Source organism: Sycon ciliatum, chromosome 1 (assembly GCF_964019385.1).
Source record: "Sycon ciliatum chromosome 1, ocSycCili1.1, whole genome shotgun sequence".
NCBI classification, from domain to species: domain Eukaryota; kingdom Metazoa; phylum Porifera; class Calcarea; order Leucosolenida; family Sycettidae; genus Sycon; species Sycon ciliatum.
Window position 1 is genome coordinate 84,934,410 of NC_088643.1, and position 21,594 is coordinate 84,956,003.

General features: G+C 44.6%; 3 protein-coding genes across 3 annotated transcripts in view; 1 reads left to right on the top strand and 2 right to left on the bottom strand.

Annotated features, from left to right (window-relative positions):
- The window catches only part of LOC135806015 (interleukin enhancer-binding factor 2-like), a 22,715-nt gene extending 18,504 nt beyond the window's left edge, over window positions 1–4,211 (bottom strand). The window contains exons 1-2 of the mRNA XM_065320146.1: window positions 3,782–4,211; window positions 3,649–3,688 (exon numbers count right to left, since the gene is read on the bottom strand). Of these exons, the coding sequence (XP_065176218.1) occupies window positions 3,649–3,688; window positions 3,782–4,053 (312 nt within the window). The 5' untranslated portion in view covers window positions 4,054–4,211. The remainder of the gene's footprint in view (window positions 1–3,648; window positions 3,689–3,781) is intronic.
- Window positions 4,212–4,458: 247 nt separating this feature from the next.
- On the top strand, window positions 4,459–6,496 carry LOC135806017 (large ribosomal subunit protein uL30-like). The gene is made up of 5 exons (XM_065320148.1): window positions 4,459–4,489; window positions 4,567–4,669; window positions 4,776–4,942; window positions 5,551–5,688; window positions 6,144–6,496. Exons 1-5 carry the CDS (start codon window positions 4,476–4,478, stop codon window positions 6,460–6,462), a joined length of 741 nt encoding a protein of 246 aa, XP_065176220.1. The 5' UTR covers window positions 4,459–4,475; the 3' UTR covers window positions 6,463–6,496.
- A 3,103-nt stretch (window positions 6,497–9,599) lies between these two features.
- The window catches only part of LOC135806005 (aspartate--tRNA ligase, cytoplasmic-like), a 14,770-nt gene continuing 2,775 nt past the window's right edge, over window positions 9,600–21,594 (bottom strand). The window contains exons 3-18 of the mRNA XM_065320132.1: window positions 20,354–20,420; window positions 20,112–20,165; window positions 19,662–19,719; window positions 19,301–19,393; window positions 18,810–18,912; window positions 18,054–18,412; window positions 17,258–17,305; window positions 16,683–16,769; window positions 16,318–16,409; window positions 15,814–15,869; window positions 15,308–15,376; window positions 14,641–14,718; window positions 13,501–13,624; window positions 12,145–12,256; window positions 11,559–11,630; window positions 9,600–10,240 (exon numbers count right to left, since the gene is read on the bottom strand). Coding sequence (XP_065176204.1) covers window positions 10,149–10,240; window positions 11,559–11,630; window positions 12,145–12,256; window positions 13,501–13,624; window positions 14,641–14,718; window positions 15,308–15,376; window positions 15,814–15,869; window positions 16,318–16,409; window positions 16,683–16,769; window positions 17,258–17,305; window positions 18,054–18,412; window positions 18,810–18,912; window positions 19,301–19,393; window positions 19,662–19,719; window positions 20,112–20,165; window positions 20,354–20,420 — 1,564 coding nt within the window. The 3' untranslated portion in view covers window positions 9,600–10,148. The remainder of the gene's footprint in view (window positions 10,241–11,558; window positions 11,631–12,144; window positions 12,257–13,500; window positions 13,625–14,640; window positions 14,719–15,307; window positions 15,377–15,813; window positions 15,870–16,317; window positions 16,410–16,682; window positions 16,770–17,257; window positions 17,306–18,053; window positions 18,413–18,809; window positions 18,913–19,300; window positions 19,394–19,661; window positions 19,720–20,111; window positions 20,166–20,353; window positions 20,421–21,594) is intronic.

Below are 21,594 nucleotides of genomic sequence, written 5' to 3' on the forward strand. Positions count from 1 at the left end.
TAGGCGGGCTGGCTTACTTGTAGTTTGATAACGCTTCGCTCTTCATTGAAATATCTACCATTCTCTCTTTTTTCTCCTTATTTTCTCCCCAACCCTCCTTCCCTGTAACATAATAACATATTCGCTGCCTTGTCATTGAGCATTTGTGCTCGTTTGGATTTGCGAATTCAAATAAAGTATACAAACAAACAAACCCCGGGAGGAGTGTTGATTTTCCGGGATTTTCCCGGGAAAAACGGGAGGGTTGGCCAGTATGGGCATGCAGGAACTTTACAGTGCCGGTAACCTACAGGACTGCTGTCGTCAACTGATGGCATTGCCATTCCTGCCAGAAGACCAGGTCACAGCCACCTTCGATTGGTTGGATTGAGAATGCTAACGTTCCGATGTCGCTGTGGTGCTGCCATGGAAGGGACGTTAGGACCAACAACAGTGTTGAGGGATGGCACCATCGATTTAGCCGAAAGATGAACATCACCCACCCCAACGTATGGGTGCTGTTGGAGCAACTGAAGATAGAGGCTTCGCGTACGGGCTTCTTGCCAGCCAGATGCAAGCTGGCCAGCGCATCCCAGTCGGGAAATCTTCATACACTCGACTTAACGATCGAGTTCGCGTCCTGGAAGTCAGACGTGCAAATGGAGAAATCACTAATTTTGATTTTTTTTCAAATGTTGGTCGACTTCATCATTTCTAATCTACGGATTCTCTTGTCATATCGCTATATGCCAACTAAATAATTCAAACTATGTGAAAACAAGTTTGTCAAAGAATCACCAAATCACCAAATTCCGCTAGCGAAAGTGCAGACGAGACCACTAATTCCGTGCGTAAGATACTAGTACTGCGTACTATAGTACACGCGAAAGTGCTTCGCGCTGACATATATGCGCTGAAGTGCCTGGCGCTGATGTTACCTCGCGCTGACAGTACATCGCGCTGAAGTGCCTTGCGCTGACATTACCTCGCGCTGAAGTGCCTCGCGCTGACACTACCTCGCGCTGAAATGCCTTGCGCTGAAGTGGTCGCGCTGAAATGCCTCGCGCTGTAGTGGACGCGCTGTCGCGGGATGGAATCATTCTTGACAACACACTACTTTTTGCTTGGCTAACATTGGTTTAAGATTCTGTATTTACTAGTGACTCTCTGATGCCCCATCATCGGCAAGCTATCACGGGTGTCCTAGGTGAAATCCAAATCCAGATCCAGATCCATAGGATCCACTCGATCTGCAGTGATCGATTGGTCAAATCCGGATCTAGATCCATCGGATTTGGATCCGAGCAACTCTGCCCCAGGAGCAGGGTTGACTGGATCCATCGGATTCACTTTTGCCAAACAAGATGTTTGTACATGTTTGACGGGTAACAAGACTTAGTATAGCTATTTACAGTAAAACCTGTAACTAACGACCACCGTGACTAGCGACCAGCCTGGTACTACCGACCACTTCGTCAGGCACGGACGGTCTCACATTCAAAATGCACTGTGACTAGCGACTACCTGCTGAACGCGACCAGCGACCGCCTTTTCTTGTCCCAATGTCGAATTTTGACCCGTAACTAGCGACCACGATGTAGGAAATCAAACATTGCTCGAAGCTCCTTCTCGAAATGTTGATGATTTTCCATGGTCCTGAAAGGACTGTTTCGATACTACAGCTGGACAAATGAACGCAGTCTCATTTTGACTGTGGAATCAGTGTGGACTGCACTACACCTGTCATAATTTCAAGTGCTGTCAAGAACAAACATGATAGGAAACGTCTTGGAGAGCGCATCCAAAGCGCTCTTTGATCGATGTTTACTACTCGAAGGAGAAACAGTTTACGTTGCAGCGTGGCTTGTCTACTATGGCAATGGATGTAGAGAAACTTGGTGCCTTCATGAACAAACTTGAAGCCCAGCGCAAAGAGAAGCTTCAACAGGGAACTCTTGACTCCTGGCTTCAGAAGTAGGAGCTGAATTTAATGTCTGCAATAAAACTTGATTTTCTCTCTCTCCAAGTGTTGTATGATCTGAAAGAACAATGTCAGTGCGCAAGTGGTGGGGGATTGTATTATCTGCATTTTGATATACATATCATATAATGGGATCCATATATGGTCATGCGGTGCAAACCTCTAACTAAAGACCACCTGCCACTAAAGACCACTTTTCCGGGCACCAAGGGGTGGTCGTTAGTTACAGGTTTTACTGTAGTTTGTTGCACCATGCAAATGAGTACGATGAGTAGAGTCTACGAGCGCTGGAGTAACTTATTCGATTGTCGTTTCTACGTCAACAAGGTCACGGTAGCGATATGACCAAATGTGATAGGTTGGGGATCCAGTGGATCTGGGATCTGAATCTGGATCCGAGCCTTATGCAGGTATAGAGAAGGGAGACAAAGCACTGTTGCTGTAACTCCAAGTTTCACGCATTAGCTATTATTATCATCACACAGCATCGACTACAATGCCCTAAAGATGTGATCGATATATAGGCTGCGGCAATCGTGGGCAATGCAGCGCGAGTGAATGATATGCGCCAATAGTATAATGTGCACATGTACGAGCTGGGTGGGGTGACATAAGATGACAGGCGCCAATATCATACGCTGAGGCGCAATGAGCACATTGCGCATTGCCAAATATGGATTGCATGAGTACTGCATGTAAGTACGCTGAGATCAGGAATGCGCTGTTCAACACCCCAGACAACCATGCCCCCAGGTCACGGCTGTGTGGGGTGTTCGCGGTACAAACTATGGAAGCAATGGGCTTGACCACATGCTTTGCGACTTTTTTGACGGAGATGAGATGAACAGTGCTAATAGCATCAAAGACAGAAACCAGCGCCTCACCGGTGAGGTGTGAACAGTTTATGTGACGACTGATGGCGAGAATTTTGAGAGGTAATACTTGTTTTCATGCTTGCACTTCGCAACCAGCTCGGATTTCTTGTTGATGTTGACGCACCTGTCTGCCCGCATGATTTCTAGCTTCTCTCTTTGGCACAGAGGACATAGCTTACTAAGTAGTTGTTGCTGTAAGCTGGGGCCTGGGCAATGACTGACCAGCCAATACTGTACTCACTACACTCAACCGCCTCTTATCCGGACGCCTCAGACACGGGCACGTCTCTCTACCGGGCACCTTCAGCTTGAGTTCCTACAGCACAAAGGCTTCGAATTTTGGGGTTTTAAACTTTGTTTCCGTATGTGGAATTGCTTATTTTCCACTGTCAACCTATGTAACCCACACATTTTTATCAATGGGTTCCTTTTGTATCCTGAACATGTGCAATACGTTCCAGATAAACTTCTTCAAAAAATGATGATACATGGTAAATGAGTTATCATGAGATATGGGCAAATCTGAGATACGGGCAGTGCCCGGTCCCAAGGTGCCTGGATAAGAGACGTCCGAGTGTATTTCGACGCTCCAGATTCCAGACACACTTTGATAGTGCCGTGATCTTCTCTAGTCATCCATGTCCTTAAATGTTGTTAGATGGTTGCCATATCTATTCTTGATCGCTAACGTGTGAAACTCCGAGTTACAGCAACAACGTTTGTTTTCCTCTCTATATCGGTACCTGTACGATTGGGTCATTGTATAGGATGCTGTGCAGAGTGGTGACTTTTACTCCACTGTACTGTGCTCACCTGCCATAAATCAAACGGATGATATTCTGGTCTTTGTGGTCTGAAACAGGTGAAGCATTAAAAGCAAATGATATAAACGTCATAAATATACGGACTCAAATCAATTTCGCAAGGAAATGTACTTGTATCTTACCCACTACGAGTGCTTGCGGAAGATTGGTAAGGATGAGAACGACCTTGATCTCTTCGGATGCCCCGTCCCCTCCCCCGAGGACTAAGGCTTCCACGACCTCTACCTCTATGCATTCCCACTTTCAAATGTGTTGAATTTAAGGACTCCGATGTACTGTATACCCACTGTTGAATTGTGATGGGGCAGCGTTGACAAATAAATATGTAGTACAGTGCCAAAGTGAGAATTTGGCCGGTGAAGGTGGGAAGTTCAGCAGGTGGGTCCAAAAACATAGACGAGAGGTTAGCAACAGTATCCCATTACTCTAAGCACTCTGCAACTCGAAGGCGATTCCATCACGCGCAGTTTCTTACTCAGATACATGTACAACTATTCAAACTACAAGGAACACTATTTTTTGTATTTCACAAACATCACTAATTTTTGGAACAGTTTCGAAGGAAAACAAAGTTTTGATCTTGACTTGAGAAAGCAAAATGGTCGGTGACGTCATTGAATGAGAACTGATCACGTGAGTCGTCACCCTTGGAAATAAAATCGAAAAACCAAACCTCGTCAAAACGAGTTTGTCAGTTGCTAACTTTGGTCAAAATCGGGGTTTCGATGCTAGACCCCGCGCGGTCCTCAAACCCAAACTTTTATCGACTTAGTCGTGTAAAAAGATTTGCGTTCTTTCGTCTTGTCCTCTTTCAAAATGGCGGACCCGAGGTACAGTTTGAGTTCTTGTCCTTCTTCCTCCTGTGGTCCCTTTTCCAACCATTCGGGATGTCTGTGTGTGATTCCAGTGCTAAGAAGCAGCCCAGTATCCCGGAGACTCTCCGGAAGAAGAGAGCTGCAGCACGAGCACGTCTGGCTGCTCGGGCAAAAGCTCTGCCAGTGATCCGCAAGGTAAACGCTTTTGTGTTTTGTCGCCGAGTATGATTGTTGCGTCGTTCTTCATCTGGACACCTTTGATTCCTTCTATACTGTCGTTGTCGATCTCTGTGTTGTGTAGCGCCAGCTGGCTAGGAGAAAGCTCATCTTCAAGCGTGCTGAGAAGTATGCGAAGGAGTATCACCAAGCCGAGAGGGACTTGATCAACAAGCACCGTGAGGCCAGGAAAATCGACAACTACTATGTCCCTGATCAGCCCCGTCTTGCTTTCGTGATCCGTATTCGCGGGTAAGCAATTCCATCTTTTCCTTTTGCTGAGTGTAATGTAGACAGTTGTAACAGTAACCTTTCACTCAAGTCAGATTATTTCTGAGACCTGATTTTTGTCCTGCCATTCAACTCATCACGCACACATACAATCAAGTCCATGCCCTTGTGTAGGTCTGCATATTGAGGTTTGGATTCAGCAATACTCTATATTTCCAGGTTCGCATTGTCTCGTTGTTATAAACGTGAGAAGAAGTCGAAATAGACTTCGAGATATTCAAAAGTAAAAGTGAGATATATTATGTAAATAAATCAATTGCCGAAATTATGGTACTTGTAAGTATCCTGCAATAGTGCGAGTTCTGGGGTCCGTCTACGTTATGTACAAAGATATTTGTTACGCTAGTCTTGCCCAATAAAACTGAATAGTGCTGATGCAACCATGACGTCCTCAACTAAGATGAATTGTGACAGGCGAATTCTATCATTATTCATTGCTGGTGATTTCGAATCTACAGAAGAATTGATGCCAATGATGGTTTCAACACACCGTCTGTGTATCTTTTGGTACTAGTTTCCTCTGTTAATGCTAATTAACACTAACAACGAATCGTCTTTTTTTTGTTCAGTATCAATGGAGTTGCACCAAAGGTCCGCAAGGTTCTGCAGCTTCTGCGTCTGCGACAGATCCACAACGGTGTGTTCATCCGTCTTAACAAGGCATCCATGAACCTTCTCCGCCTTGCTGAGCCTTACATCGCCTGGGGGTAAGTAGGGATTGTACCATCTGCTAGTTTTAAATGTGTATATTGCTGTCGTCAAGTTTACGGTGCACATGCCACTTGTAAAATTAGTAGTCATAGTGTGCCAAGTGTCGTGATGTAGGCTATCAAAACTGAATGGAATTGGTGTTCTGTAGAAATGCTTGGTGAGCATTGTTTACTGGTGTGGATACCATTCTACATTTCCCTATTCTCTTTCATTGATTTGTTGCAAAGCAAATCGCTTGACAACCATATGCAATTTTTACTCTCACTGTTCTTCAAGGCCTTGCATTCTTATCTGAAATGATGCAGTTCTATTGTTCACAATGCATCAGAGTTGACAGTGAATGTAACATTCTAGTGTTTTCCTGGTCAAGGCCACTTATGGCTTGTAGTTTAACCACACCAAGAGCACAATCTAAACAGTTGCTTTTTGTTTTTGTAACACCCTTTTGTAGATACCCCAACCTGAAGACGGTGAAGGAGCTTATCTACAAACGTGGATATGGCAAGCTGAAGCGTGACCGCACCGCTCTCACCGACAACAAGATTGTCCAGCAGGCTCTTGGTCGCAATGGAATCATTTGCGTTGAGGACCTTATCCACGAGATCTACACCGTTGGTGACAGCTTCAAGTGGGCCAACAACTTCTTGTGGCCATTCAAGCTGTCTTCTCCCCGTGGTGGTTTCCGTAAGATCACCAACCATTTCGTTGAGGGAGGTGACTGCGGTAACCGTGAGCTCGCCATCAACGCTCTTGTTCGCCAAATGAACTAACTATTTCAATAAAGGGTTGCCATTAGAGAAAGCAGAGGACGTGTTGCTTTGTTTGTGGCTGTGTGTGTGTGCACTCATGTCATTTGCCTGCCTTGCGTCTTGTGTTTCACCAACCAATAGTGTGCAGCTTGTGATTTTTCTGCATGGATGCTTGTCACACCGAAGGTCTTGGAGTACATCAAAGTTGATTGCAAAAACGTGATTCCGTGACTGCATCACCTTTCCCCGTGGAATCAAGTTTTTGCCATTGATCAGGGTAAAATTACTTTGTAGCTTTTCAGCTGCTGGGTTTTTCCAGTGGGACAGAGAATGCGTTTGGATTTATCACCCTACAACATTGAATGCATTTACGAAGTATCCATGCTAGTACAGTGCTCCTCAATGAAATTGACTCCCGATTTCATTGAGCAGTATTAGTACAATCATGTTGTTGGTTTGACAGCATGAAACCCTGGCTTCTCATCATTGTATTGCGCCCGTAAAAGAAGCTGTTCGTACAAAAAATGAAAGAAGGTGAAGGACACCGTGTTCGGAAACAGTGACCTTGCTACAACCATCCATGGTTGGTAGAGCCTGGTCCGTTGAGACCATGGGTGTTGAACCTGGTTCTGACCCTCATTATCACCAGGGACTCCCTGATTATCATTATTTTATGCTAGGGGGTTTTAGACCTTGTTTCATGCTGTCAAACCAACAACATGACTGTGTTTAGTTTCATCTAATACTACAATGTACAATCATGTAGCCAAACTGTCCTGGAAGTGGTACATGTACAATTATTTTGTTGGTTGACAGCATGTATTACAAGGTGGAGGACACCGTGTTCGGAAACAGTGACCTTTCTACAACCATCCATGGTTGGTAGAGCCCCGGCCGGTCGGTTGCGACCATCAGAACCGTATAGGCAAGAGTTTCATAACGGTTATTAACCCCCAGGGGTTATGAACTCTTGGTATAGGCAAGAGTACATAGGTTTATGTACTCTTGGTATAGGTGTTAGACCCAGGTCTGACCTTCTCTATTCTATAGGGGAGTTTTTAGACTTCTCGTAACCTGGTAACGGCAGTCTTGCATTCTGTTACAAGAAGTCTAAAAAAACTCCCTAGAATAGAGAGGGTCGGAACTGGGTCTAACACCCATACGGTTGTGATGGTCGCAACCGAACGGGGCTCTACTAACCGTGGATAGAAAGGTCACCGTGTTCGGAAACAGTCAACCAACAACGCGTTTGAACAAACAAGGTTTATCTAATACATGTATGGTTGTACATGTATCTGTACAGTGATTATCGTGTACATGGTTTGGTCCTGGATTGGAATGATAATAGCAAGCAGCAAGGTACACTCCAGGTCTATGCTACCTATGCGCTCCCATGGCAACGATTTTTGCTCAGGTCAATGAAAATACTGGTAGGTAACGTTGATCCTTGAGGGTGATGGTGTTCCTATACAGATGTGGAAATCCAGACATTCACGTTTGTTTCTTCACAGCCTTGGAGGCCAGGAAAATCGACGACTACAGTGTAGATAACTAGAATGCACGCGACCTGGTGGAAGTGCGGGCAAATACTTTCAAATACTTCAAAATAAAAATGTCACGTACTCATGCCATCCACTACAGTATTATACACATTGTACAGATGTACGAAATCCCATAGACCTGTTTGGGTGTTGAATGTACAGGACCCTTTTGTGTTTACTGCTACATCCACCACCAAGCATGCCCTGAAAGCCTCCCATATGACACAATTTTGTTGTAAAAAGATCTAGCTCATCACTAGCTCCCCAGTACAAAATGAACACCAAAATGATTGGGGTATGTACACACCTACAGGAGTTCCGTTATCTGCACAATGTGCATAAGGCTTATTCCACAGTGAACCACAGGCTCGAGACAGTACACACTGTGTTGCAAAAATGTGATAAGGAGAGTAAGTGCACATTGGTTGGAGAGCGCACCCACAGAAGACCGGCGGTTCATCTCCAAGCACGGAATCTCATGCAAGCATACAGACATTGATTTCCAATTGTACACTTTGGCCAGTCAGCAATTTGGAATGTGTACATTGCATACATGTAGATCTACAAGAACCCAACTTCAGTGCCACAACAGGCACAAGGAGCCCCAAGGGCATACCTTGCATGTCTGTGGTGTGGTGACTATGCACCAGAGCACATCTGTGGTGTGGTCACCAGGGAGTCGTAAAATACCATATGGTATTTTACGACTCCCTGGTGGTCACCCTGTACCACTGGCAACCTCATAGCCGCCATTTTGCATATTTTGACTATGTAGTACCAAGAGTCCATAAACAAGAGTATGCAACTGTGATACTTTTCTATGGGCCAGATGCGCGGCGCGCTGCCTTCCTTACATCATTCAGCTGCAGCCCGCGCACTGCGGAAAATCAAACACCGCACTTTCCCTCTGGTTTGAAATGAACTTTCGTACGGAACTGGAGTTCACGCGCCAGAATTTAGAGATCGCGTAGGTGCTGGAACGAATCGAGCAAAAACGGATGGGCTCGTACGAGAAATTGTGAGTTTGAATGCATGCTTTCAGAGCGTGATGAAGGCAAGTTACGTAATGAAGGCAGCGTGCCGCGCACTGACCCATAACCACAGCTGCATACTCTTGTTTATGCACTCTTGGTAGTACCTATGACAGTCATTTGCCGGTGTGGTGACAGAACTACATGTATAAACTGACGATGATCCTTATGCAAGTTGTACAGATGTACGAAGTTCTGTACTACGGCCGAAGATGTGTGTTGTTGTTGTTGTTGTTGTTGTTTGGCTTTATTTATTGTGCATACCCGGTTGGGTGTTCATTGTGTGCGCATTTAACCAATTAAGCCTCATAATCATTGTAATGGCAAACAATCGCTTTTCCAGCTTCTTCACCTTGGATAGAACAAATGACTCACTAGATCTTTATCAGATTTTTTTCCTCGTATGAAATGCCTTCAGGGCCCATTTCTTAGTGGAAATAGCAGTAAACACAATAGGTTCTTGCACATTCAACACCCAACCGGATCTACGGGATTCTGCGACATTCTACGAGATTCGACAGGATTTCGTGCATCTGTACAACGTGCATAAGGCTTATGCACAAGCTACGCGCCTGAGGCAGGGGTGTAACAGTGCAAAGCGCTTCGGGGGTAATTTCTTTGAGTAATGAGTTAAAATGAGGATGTGAACATTTACAGCAGACTAAGAAAGAGTAGATTCCTAAAGAGCAGTAAAGAAATGTACCCAAATCCTGTACTTATGGTGAGGCAGCAGTTTAGTCACCAGTGGGTAGGTATTCCTAGTACGTGCAGACATCAGCATGCTGTCCGGGCAACAGCACCAAGAATTGATGGAAGCAAAGTATACCATGCAGCCTGTGCTGACCTTGTAAAGTAGAGCCGGATGTAGTTATGCCAGGGCCGGAGCAAAGGGCCGAGAAAGGGGTGGGGGGAGAAATGCCAAAGGACAGCTGCACAGAATGTCCAATCAGTAAGAAGTGGAGAAAGGCTATGAAAGAATCACATTATCCATTGCTCTGCAGAAATGCGCACGCGCACATGTACACCAGACATACACACCTGCATGCAGGCAGAGTAAGACTGGCAGCAGCAGCACACTCCCAAGGACTGTGCAAACACGGGCAAGAGGAAGCACACGGCAAACCTAACTGCTTTTTCATGGAGTGAGTCTGGATGGGTCGCGGGGGAACAATGACGTCTTCCTGATGTTCTTGAGGCCAAGGTACAACATGAGAACACGCTCCAGACCTGGTTATACAATGAGCACAAGAATAGCATACATACATATGGATGCAATCACTACACGCTGACAAGGACAAAGGTCATACAACTGGAGAACTGCAATGTCAACAGGAATGAACAGTCACTACTGTAGTACAGGATCTGCTCACATTTGCACCATTTCTTTTTCATTTTCATTTACCGCAAATAACGCACATATAAATGCACATATAAGTACATGCGCTTATAAGTGAATTATTCCTACGAATCCAAATTCAAAAAAGAAATATGTTCACCTAAACACGCATGCACGATCAGAGTTCGTTTGCCAGAGTCTTTGTGTTTGACTAGGTCTTATAGTGTCAGTTTCATGGTTCTTGTATGTTGTTTGCAGACTTTTATCCGTGATTGTGTCAAAGTGATAATTTTGGTAGTGCTTCGCCTATAAGAGCATGCGCTTATAAGTGAAATGGCAATAAATAAGATAAATTGTGCACTCATAACAACAGCAAAAATGAAGAAAGTCAAGTTCCATAACGTTTTCTTGTGACTGTCATCAGTGGAACGCCGTCATCAAAAGTCCTATCTGCAGTAGTAGACGCGCCTATGTCATGCGAGAGTACGACTCATCGCAAAGCGTGACCGTTGCGTCTTACCTCGTGTGAGTCCCTGGACACCACATCAGGGAGGCGGTGGTCTCGTAGGTTGAGCTGACACACACTCCCTCTCTTGGCGAGCTTGTGGTATGTCGTAGGATGTACGCATATTTGTTTGAGTTTTAGTTCTAGTCACTTTGCCTCATGCTACAGCTGACAGTCCCGCGGTCAAGCAAGTAAAATATCTTTCTCGCTATGGAATGGCCATGTGTCCACTACTACTGCACTGGGCTAGGATGCATCTGAAGATATGTGTATTGCATCCGGAGATGGAGTATAATCATAATCATTGTATTACGATCGCTCGGCTCGGCTTGGTTGAGTACACTCTTTCTGGTAAGCGTCAAAATTATCTGCCCTCGTGCAAAGCTCGCTGTGTCTATCTCAGTTAGAACACTCCGACTTTGATGTTTCAAACATGTTTAAAAATTCTTTGTTGTTCAGTAGACCGATCGGTTCAGCCAGTGACTCTGAGTTCCGCTGAGGAGATCTAACAAGGTCGAAACCACTAGCTATCTGAAGATAGTGTATTGCATCATAAAATACGTCTCAACTTAAGAAATGCTGTCGGGACAGCACTGACAATGGAGGAACATGTACTCTTGGTTCTAGTTTTCCGGTTCCCACAACCATCTAAAATATTTCTTTGGCAGAATTTCAACGTGTACAGTACAAGGCATGTAACTCACCAATGCCACCACCAGCATGGGGCGGTGCTCCGTAGCGGAAGGCATCAATATAGGCCTTGATCTTCTCCAGGTCTGAAGACATACACATACACATACACACATACAATACAAGTCAGGTTGAGTATCATAAGATCATAATAACGGCCATGCCAGGTGCAATTTCCAGATCAAAAGGCAAACATAACAGGGTCTTCAGCATCTAGAAGAAAAACGTACAATCCCCAGAACATAAAACCCAGAATGTGGAGCTCAGATGGGTTGCTGTGACTGCTGTCATGGCAAAACACCTGGATTACATCATTTTAGTAATGTCGAGCGTACAAGCAGGATTCACGCGGAACTCCTGCTGCACAACTGCAGCCCAGTTGTATGCACTACACTACTTCCCGCTGCATATCTGCACCAACTACTTGTATGATGTAATCCTAGAATTTCGCCATGACCGACGCCCAAGCAGAAGAGTCAGAAGCTGCACACTCTGGGTTTCATGTACTCACGCAGTGACTGTGACGATGCATCACCATGTTGCCCAAATCTTAGAGTGCAGTAAACAAAGCCACGATAACAATCTAGTGTTGCTACTCACCAATATTGTGGAGCTTAGCACGGTCTGTCAGCATAGCAGCGTCATGGATACGCTGGGCACCGGACAGGATCTCTTCACCCCGCATGAACATGTCGTAGGAGTTGCTGGATTTCTACAGTGAATACAACCACAGATGCGCCAGCGCACACATAACAATTTATAGTGAAGTCAGAACGGAAGTTGAGAAGAAAGCAAAAGCGTTGGATGGTTGCCCATTTAATACAGCAATATAAATATTAACTTTAAAATAGAAGTTGCGACTTCGGCGGTAATAGTCATGAAGTTCGGCAAGAAGCGTGTGCTCTTCGTTGGAGCAACTAACTTCATGAATATAAATATTTCTTCTTTAAAAACGTTAAATACTGTACAGCTTGCCATTGTTGTATATTGTTTCCCTTTCATGCCTTTAGGATTATAGTGCTATAACTGTATGACATGTGCTCCGGCAAAGGAAAATGTACAGCTCAACCTCATCAAGAAAGCATAACCACATTCGCTGCACTGAATTCACTGCACTGCATTCACTCACCGCATTCACTGTTTGTAGTGCTAGACTAGAGACAAAAACACTCTGCAGCTATTGTATTTAAAATAGAGCTGGATCTCTCTAGGCATCACCGTACTAGCTAGTGTTGCGCACTATCAATCTTGCATTGCGCACAATTAGGATCGGGGATGCATTATAACCTCTATCAGGAACACGATCATCTCATAGTATCAGCATATCAGCCTATCAGGGCTCATTACAGTAAGAAAGTACTACTGGTATGTGCTTTGATTAGTGGTGAAACGAATATCAAAACCCAGTAGCCGAATATTCTTCGGCTTAACGAACGAACGAACGAATATTCTTTCGTTAACACGGATGACATCACATGCCCTCCTCTCAGTCATTTTATTGGATATTGTCACTATTATTAGGCATGACGAAAGAAGGCATATATTTCTCCATCGTTTCTAGGTCATTTTTCATAAAAATCCCCAGCTGAAGTGCCTTCCTTTCACAGGCTCAAAAAACAGCTTGAGCTTGAGACGTGATTTTCGTTCGAGCGCCATACCTCCCCTCCAGGACCTCGGATTGCGTTCGGGTGGCTTCTAAACAACAGCTGAGAGTTTGCTAATGCCGATAGATCTTTCAATGAAGCGATTCGGTCAAGTATTCACGAAGTTACGAAAGTTTGAAGTCACCCGGTTGATTCTGCATACCGGGTTAACGAATATTCGCCATGAGAAATATTCGTTCGAATGTGTCAAACCGAACGAATATTCGAACATTCGGTATATTCGTTTCACCACTAGCTTTGATGGTGAGCACAATGCATTAAACACGCCGTGACATGGCCAGCCGTTACTCACTGGATTGTTGGGATCGGGCATGGTGTAGAATGGGCGGATGGCCAATGGGAATTTGTCCAAAATGAAAAAGTCGGTCCCGTACTTCTCCTTGACAAGGCGTCCTAGGAGCTTCTCATTAGGAGTACTACAGAGAGAAAAAATCCAGAATTCAATAGCATATGTTCAGCACCACTGCCAAACAAACAGTCATTGAGTGGCAGCAAGCAACATACCACCAATATGCCCTTTTGGAATGTGTAAGCTACAGCTCACTGTGGTAGCTTTTTATGAATAACAGGCCTCTGTCGACAACGACACAGTCATATGAAGGGAGGCAAGCAAAGGCCAACACCAGGTTTCCCACCACTCACGGCCTGCGGCAAGTAAACTCCGGCAAGTAAATCCCGATACCTGGCTTTACTGCAACAACGGACTTGCACACCTGTTGTAGGCTTTACTATGCAATACATGTACATTGTTCAAAGAATGAAATTGTCTTCAAGCAGAACTACTGTAAGAGTTGAATCTCTACCGGGGCACAACGTCTAACATTATAACGAGACAAAACCCATCACTAACTCAAGAAACGTTACACGTGAGTTATTCCTTCTCTCCTCTGTACTAGAGAAACAGGAGACAGGTGTGTGATGGCAGGGTCGTTAAACTTTGTGCTCGCCAAGTGGGACATTTTTGCAAACCGCTAAACTTTAGACTCGTCACACTTTCAACTCTTACAGTATTCAATCCCCACACACCTGTGTACATATTTCGTACCTACACAAGTGTCGTATTTGAAAGGATTTGTGGCAGCTTGAGAGAGTGTACACTATAACGTTTTCAATCATTCTTTATATGTGTGTAAGCGCGTGTCATGCGAAAAGCCAGCGGCCGGGTTTTGTCACAAATCTCTGCGTGCATGGCACACACATGTATCTGTATGCACAATGCCAGCAAGGACTTTCACAAATGCCATCCTTGAGTATTCTAGCGGTATCCCCCCAAAAGGCAAAATACAAAGCATCAGCAGGCATGGCCATACTGAAAAGTACCCGACACACAGCTGGAATAACTTTAGCTACATGCATAGGCGGCGACACCACCATAATCATGTATTGCATATGACTTCATACTACACTATGCCTGACAAAGTGCACTACTGACCTGAGATCATCCTCATCATCCATGACCACTCCGTTCTCACGCAGCAGAGTAATTCCCTCCGACCACTCAAGACGAAGACTGCAGAGAAGACATAACCAGTACAAGAAAATACCACAGATTGTTTGGGGTTCATTGTCCTGACTCCTTAGTGACTATATATCCACATCACCAGCAGTAAGGTGACAGGATAAGTAACACATGCATGGCATGGCTGTTGTAGAAGTTCTGCTAGCAAACCTCATAACGAAGAATGGCATCATGGAAACAAGGCACAAGAATATACAGCATATGAAAATTCAGCTTCTAGAAAAAAGTCAGATCTCCCTTTTTTTGGCCAGCATGGAGAGGCACCCGTAACTTAGTACAAGAACATAGTATGGGTATATTGACTACATTCACAGTATCTGCCATCAAGGCCAGTTGGTGCTGCTCAGTGTCGTTTCTGAGCTCTGTATGGCACCGCCATACCAGCAACGCAATGACCTTTGCTGCGTGCTGCGAAGTCCAATGAATGCTCGTTTCCATGCTCCAAAAAATCTAGAATTTGTCAGTGAAACCTCCGAACCGCATTCCCATGTATCCGCCCGTTTCACCTCCCAAGTCTCTACATTGGATTATCACAGTTCTACTTCAAGTAATACTAGGACAGCTTGGACTGTAGTCTCACCTGGGCTCCAGGAACTGAAACGGTTCACATGGAAATTGCTTGTTGATGGTGTCAATCTCTGAGGCAAATCTAATAGCACCAACAAAGAGACAGCAATGAAATTTACAATAGATACCTTTGCCAGAAGAAAAAAAGTGTAGTGAAACTCGTAAGACGTGTAGCTATCGTTAGCCAGAACAGCGTCGGTGATCAAACCTTTCCTGTGCTACTCCAAGTTTCACACTGAAAAGCAGTGAATAGCAAATAGGCAACCCTCACCTATGCTGCACACTCTACCCTGGGGTATAGAATACACTTCACAGCTCAAGGGGCAGAGATGTCCGTCAAACTTACTGCACACTAAAAGCTACTCAAGCACAAGGGAATTGCCACAATATCAACGCACACATCAAAACGAAATTGATATGGAACATGATGTACTGAGTTGTTGCAAACAGTACAGCTGCACTCTCCCTAACAAAGCTCATGCCATCATCTCTGTGGATTGCCATGTGTACTAGACTCACTGGTCACGGAGACCCTTGAACAGGCTCACAAACAAGCTCCCGATGACGTCCAGCACCTACATACAGAAACACGCAGTGTAGCAAATTACAACAGCACACAATATAAGCGACTGAGAACCCCAGTAACTGAACTAGCTAGCAAGTATACCTGAGATCAACGGGCAATGTACATGTACATGTACATGCTCCGCTGATCTTATTGCATACTTCGAAGTACAATAAAGAAAAGTCTGAAAAGAGCACGTGAAAAACACACAAAGTATACGGATCACCGCACCACAGGCATACAAATGAGTGGATCCACTACATCCCAAATATATGGTGAAGTTATTTCTTCAAACCAAGGCTCACGTAATGCTAGAAAACGCAAAATACAAAAAGATTACAGGAACACAGTCAAGAAAACAAGATCCCAGGTGTACATCGTGTGAACTACAGATGCCACGACACTGCAGAGAACCATGAACAAGGATACAAGGCAACAAAATTAAATAAAGTGCTGACCTCGTGATAATGCTCATTGAAAGCCATCTCCAAGTCCAAGCCAACAAACTCAGTGAGATGACGATGTGTGTTGGAGTCCTCCGCACGGAACACTACAGAAAACAACACCGGAATCAATGATACATGTACATCAGAAATTGAAGTTCTTGTTTACTTACTGCAGGGTGAAAAAAATATCAAAACTAATCCTTGACATCTGTTAGAGCAAAAGGCCCAAAATTAGATTTCAAAAATGAAAACAGGTACATGTACTTCGAAGTACACTACTAAGCTAGTGTGCCCAGCACACATCAGCACTGTATTCAAACAATCAACTACTGAGACATGAAAGACACCTAACAGTACAAAGGTGTGCATATTCTTACCAGGTCCCACACAGAATACACGCTCAAAGTCAGCACAGATGGCCATTTGCTTGTAAAGCTGTGGAGACTGTGCCAGGTAGGCCTTACCTGCAGACAGGAAAGATAACGAAAGCACGGGCAAGCCTCAATTAATCAGCCTTCAAAACATCACACCCTGTTATCATGATAAAGTACGTTTGTGGCAAATTCAAGATGCGAGGATAGTATCTCTGTGCCACAGGATTTTTCACAGATGAGTCAAACCTGATGCAAACAGCAACTAAGTCACCAGGCAAACAGGAAAGATCGATGCGCCATCAATATGGATGCTTACCGTATTTCCTCGGTCATATATGATCTATAATATTAAAGTCGCATCCAGTCAAGTCAAATTGTGTCCCCATTTTCAGGCTCCGTTTTAGTGTGTTCGCTTGAGTAATAATAAGTCACACTCAATCATAAGACACACCTCCTGGTTCAATATCGGGATGTGTTTCTAAAAGAAACTAACGGAGTTATATTCGGGGAAATACAGTATTATAAGGTCAAAGCCGGTCAACAAGCAAAGCATTTAGCGTTGATTATCTAGCACTTACGGTCGAAGTAGCCAACTGTAAAGACATTGGCACCACCTTCGCTAGCAGCTGTAGTCACACACACACACACACACACACACCATTGGACCATTGGACGCCCATCGCCGAAGGCGATGATAGCGATGCTACAGCAGAAGCCATAGCAGCTTGTGCTGGGATTGCACAATTCAACAACTTGCAAGGCTGAAGAATTGACCGCCACTATTCAGCCTGGTCTACACCACACAGCTATGAAGTGGCTTTTTCTGGCCAGTGAATCCCTACTTTTTGGTCTTTTTTCATTTTTTTCCGCACACACATCACACCACATACTCTGGCATGCACTGGCTGTTGGTAACCACCCAGGAGGATGAAAGAAAAGTCAGGAGGAGTCTGAGAAAGAGAAGAAAGACGTGTGTGACCACAATCGTCGGGAATCGAACCCGCAACCTCTCGATTGGAAATCGCTGCACATACCACTGCACCATATGGGACACACACACGCACGCACGCACGCACCATAATCATCATCATTAAAAGTTAGCACTTAGTCACTTTGCCAATCAGCACACAGCGAGAGGACAAGTACTACATTGTAAACTCACACAAGCTGTGACACAACTATGAAATGGACATGATCACATCCAGTGAAGAATTGCAGGCAACATGATCTAATATGTTAACCTATTATACACATGACTACTGACACATTTACAACAGCAAAAATGGCAATAGTATGTACACTATTTCACATGTAAATATCACATAAATAATATCAAATACATCTCATTACAACTACTGTACACACACAGCTTACCACTGATGATATGAGGAGTTTGGATTTCCACAAATCGCCTTGAAGCAAGGTGCTCTTTGAAAAGGCGAACAACACCTCCTTGCATGCGAAAGATGGCCTGATTAGTCGTTGTCCTCAGGTCGATTATTCTGTTGTCCAGGCGAGTGTCTTGATTGACTTTCGGCCCAGCCGCACCTTCCTCTTCCTCAGCCTCTGTCCGGGAAGCATCCTCAATTTGAAGAGGTAGACGAGGTTCAGACTTGCTCACCGTGAAGAGTTCCTGCACGTGCAGCTCAACATTCTGCTGTGTGCAACTCGTCACCGGCTTTTCTACAGTCCTCACTACTCCAATGGCATCCACAATAGACTCCTTTGGAATACTAGACAATGGCAAAGTTCACATGATCGCATTATGGACAAGCAACGAAGACAATAACAGAATAAACGCCTACATGTGGATCCCATTGTGAGGACAATTGTGGCTTTTAGAGCACCGGAAATAGCCAAACATGTGACAAATGAGCATTATCTGCCACGCAGATCTTTCCATTGTAAATCTCAGAACAAGAATATACATAAACATGCCAGCAGAGCAGAAACAGACACAAAACAGAAGCAAGAGCCCAATGCATGTACTTAAAGCGGGTTTAAATATCAGATTCTGCTGCCCAAGAGGGTGAGCCGGTCGAGAAAATTGTCCAACTCTGTCCACACATATCTCCAGAAAGGTGTGCAACGAAGTTTTGTAAGTAATCAAAACAGTCTACCTCAGCTTACCCAGAGGCAAACTTCAGCATTTGCTTGCTGACTTTGTCTCCTTTGGTAACAATTCCTTGCACTGTGTAACATTGCTGCCTTAGTACTACAAAGCAATATTTTCCTGCAGGAGAAGAATACAACACACAGCATGCAGCACAAAAGAGAAAGTTTTCAGAGGTATACAGTTCAAAAGATACGATTCATAAGTCGACCTAAGTACTTGTTAGCAGACAAACTTGGTTCGTTACAGTATCTTAGTGAGTCTCAAGGCAGGCATGTTTGTTTAGCATCATCACACAAATGAGCTTGAGTGAGTATGAGTCTGAGCTAATATGGAAAGTCAGCCGCAGCAAACCATTGCTCACAAGTCATTCCTCACTATGGGGCAATGTCCAGAAATTGCCTGTAAAGACTTGTAGTGATGAGTTGATCGAGAACGGGTTTCAAACTGTAAAAAGAGAGTTAACAGCTCTCTTCCGATCATCGCATGACACAAACACAAAGCTTACCTGTCAGTCTACTGGTGTGCAGACGTGCACGCACAAGAACGGTCTTGTCGGCTAAGCTCTCTGACAGCTCATCCACGCGTACAAATGTACGGCCTGTACAGTAAGTGCAAGACAATCGCAGGGCCATGTGTTTAGTACACCATTCAATAATGTTACTCGAAAGATTAAGTAAACATGTATCGGGTTGAGGGAGTCAGCTGAACAGGGAAAACTGATGGTGAAGATTCACATGTGACTGAAACAGAAATTAAATACTCAATACTCCCCATCGAGTCCGACAACAAGGCTAGAACTGTACCTTGGCTGCTGGTGGAGTCATTTCTAAACTTCAAAACACATCACTGTAGCAAGTTGTACTAACCTGGCCTGTCAGTAGAGCGTATCACTGGCATGTCACCATAAAGTCCTTTCGATACATCCTGGAGAGAGAGAGAGAGAGAGAGAGAGAGAGAGAGAGAGAGAGAGAGAGAGAGAGAGAGAGAGAGAGAGAGAGAAAGAGAGAGGTGGACAGGCCAGATTCTTTCACATGCGTAGGCAGTCATGTAATAACCAAAGTCTGACTTCACTCTGCATGCTACAGTAACGCAATGCATTGGCAGTTGAGTATTGTAAGCATCATCACCGTGGCCAATTTGTCAGGGTGCTTGATAGTGGTACTGGTATAAGGCGCGGGGCCTTTCGTCAAGTGGGTGCAGGGGAACGAACACAGCAGACACCACTTGGTGTACCCTCGCCAACTCCAAAAAAAGAAAAAGAAGGCATCAAACAGATCTCACACAGAAGAGGACCAAATATCAGCGTTCCTTCCTACCTCTTCTGCTGCGGCAGCACTTTCAGCACCACCACTGGCAGCTTGAGCATCAGCCTGCGAATAACACATAGTAGGCCAGCACGGTTAGATGACACCAACACTCAACAGGATTCACGTGCACAAGCGCTTGCAAAATTCTGTACACATGAGTAATCAGTAGCTGACTTCTAATACATTCAAATCCAAAGTGCCAGATTATCCAAGAAGTCAGAATTGAGCACGTAATACCTATTTAGCTGTACCTTTAGCTTTGCCTTTTCAGCCTTCTTCTCCGCCTTCTTTTTGGCCTTCTTAGACTCGGCTGCAGCACTTCACATAGAGAAGAAAAAAGGGGCACGGCATGACTTTGCAAAGATTGTTCGAGGTACATTTTGTGTGCGAACACGTTGAAAGTAACACTACGCGCACCACATTGCACCGACGCAACTGTCCACACCGCAACCACTTCACAGTTGTTATATTTCACTTCATCATCACATGACACTTCTCTGCGGTACACGCGGTACACACCTCAGGAGCTTATTCCCGTAGCTATGCAGAAGACGTTACTTCAGTAACGTCTGGCGCTAGCCAGGGTCCACACAGCTTTAATTTGGTGTTTGTTTGTGTCACGCCTGGCGCTATCCCGTATCTGTCCCGTACCGTACCGTACCATCAAAGACAGCTGGCCACAACATTCAAATAGGGCTTTCAAACGCAAGATCATAACGTGAAGCAACTTGGAAGAATGAGTATGAATGCGAAGTGTTTCGGGGAATGCATGTAGGGCGATAGTGCGGGTTCGAATCCCAGGTTTAATATGCCTTGAAAAAAAATAGGAGAATTGAAAAATTTATAACATCCTCATGCTTTTTTTGCCTAGGTCATCAAGGCGGTAGACGGTGTCGTATTACCCTCGCCCGTAACTGTCCCGTACCGTACCGTATCATCAAAGACGGCTGGCCACAATATTCAAATACTGTAGGGCTTTGAAATGCAAGATCATAACGTGAAGCAACTTGAAAGAATTAGTATGTATGCGAAGTGTATCTGCGGATGCTTGCAGGGCGATAGTGCGGGTTCGAATCCCAGGTTATACGAGTATCTGAAAAAAACATCCCTATGCTTTTTTTGTCTAGGTCATCAAGGCAAAAAAAAAGCATAGCGTAGGGCCCTGAGCTTCCAAGCTCTCTCGTTTCTGAACATGGATGTGACTTCCGAGCACCTTTTTATGAACTGACCTCCCCAAGAGACTAGATTCCCTTCACCCGTGAAGCCGTAGTTAATCCTTTACCATCCGACCAAATTTCCCCAGCAGTCCCAAATGCAATAATTCTCCCCTTATTCTGAGAATATCTTCGGTTCTAATCAACCAATTTTCACAATCTTGGGCATTCTGGAAAGCTCTCCACGAGCTGCGTACATTGAGCTCAAACAGGGCACTACCGAGATCACATATCCAGCGCCAGGGAGCTTCAAATACACCCCATCGCTGTATATACGA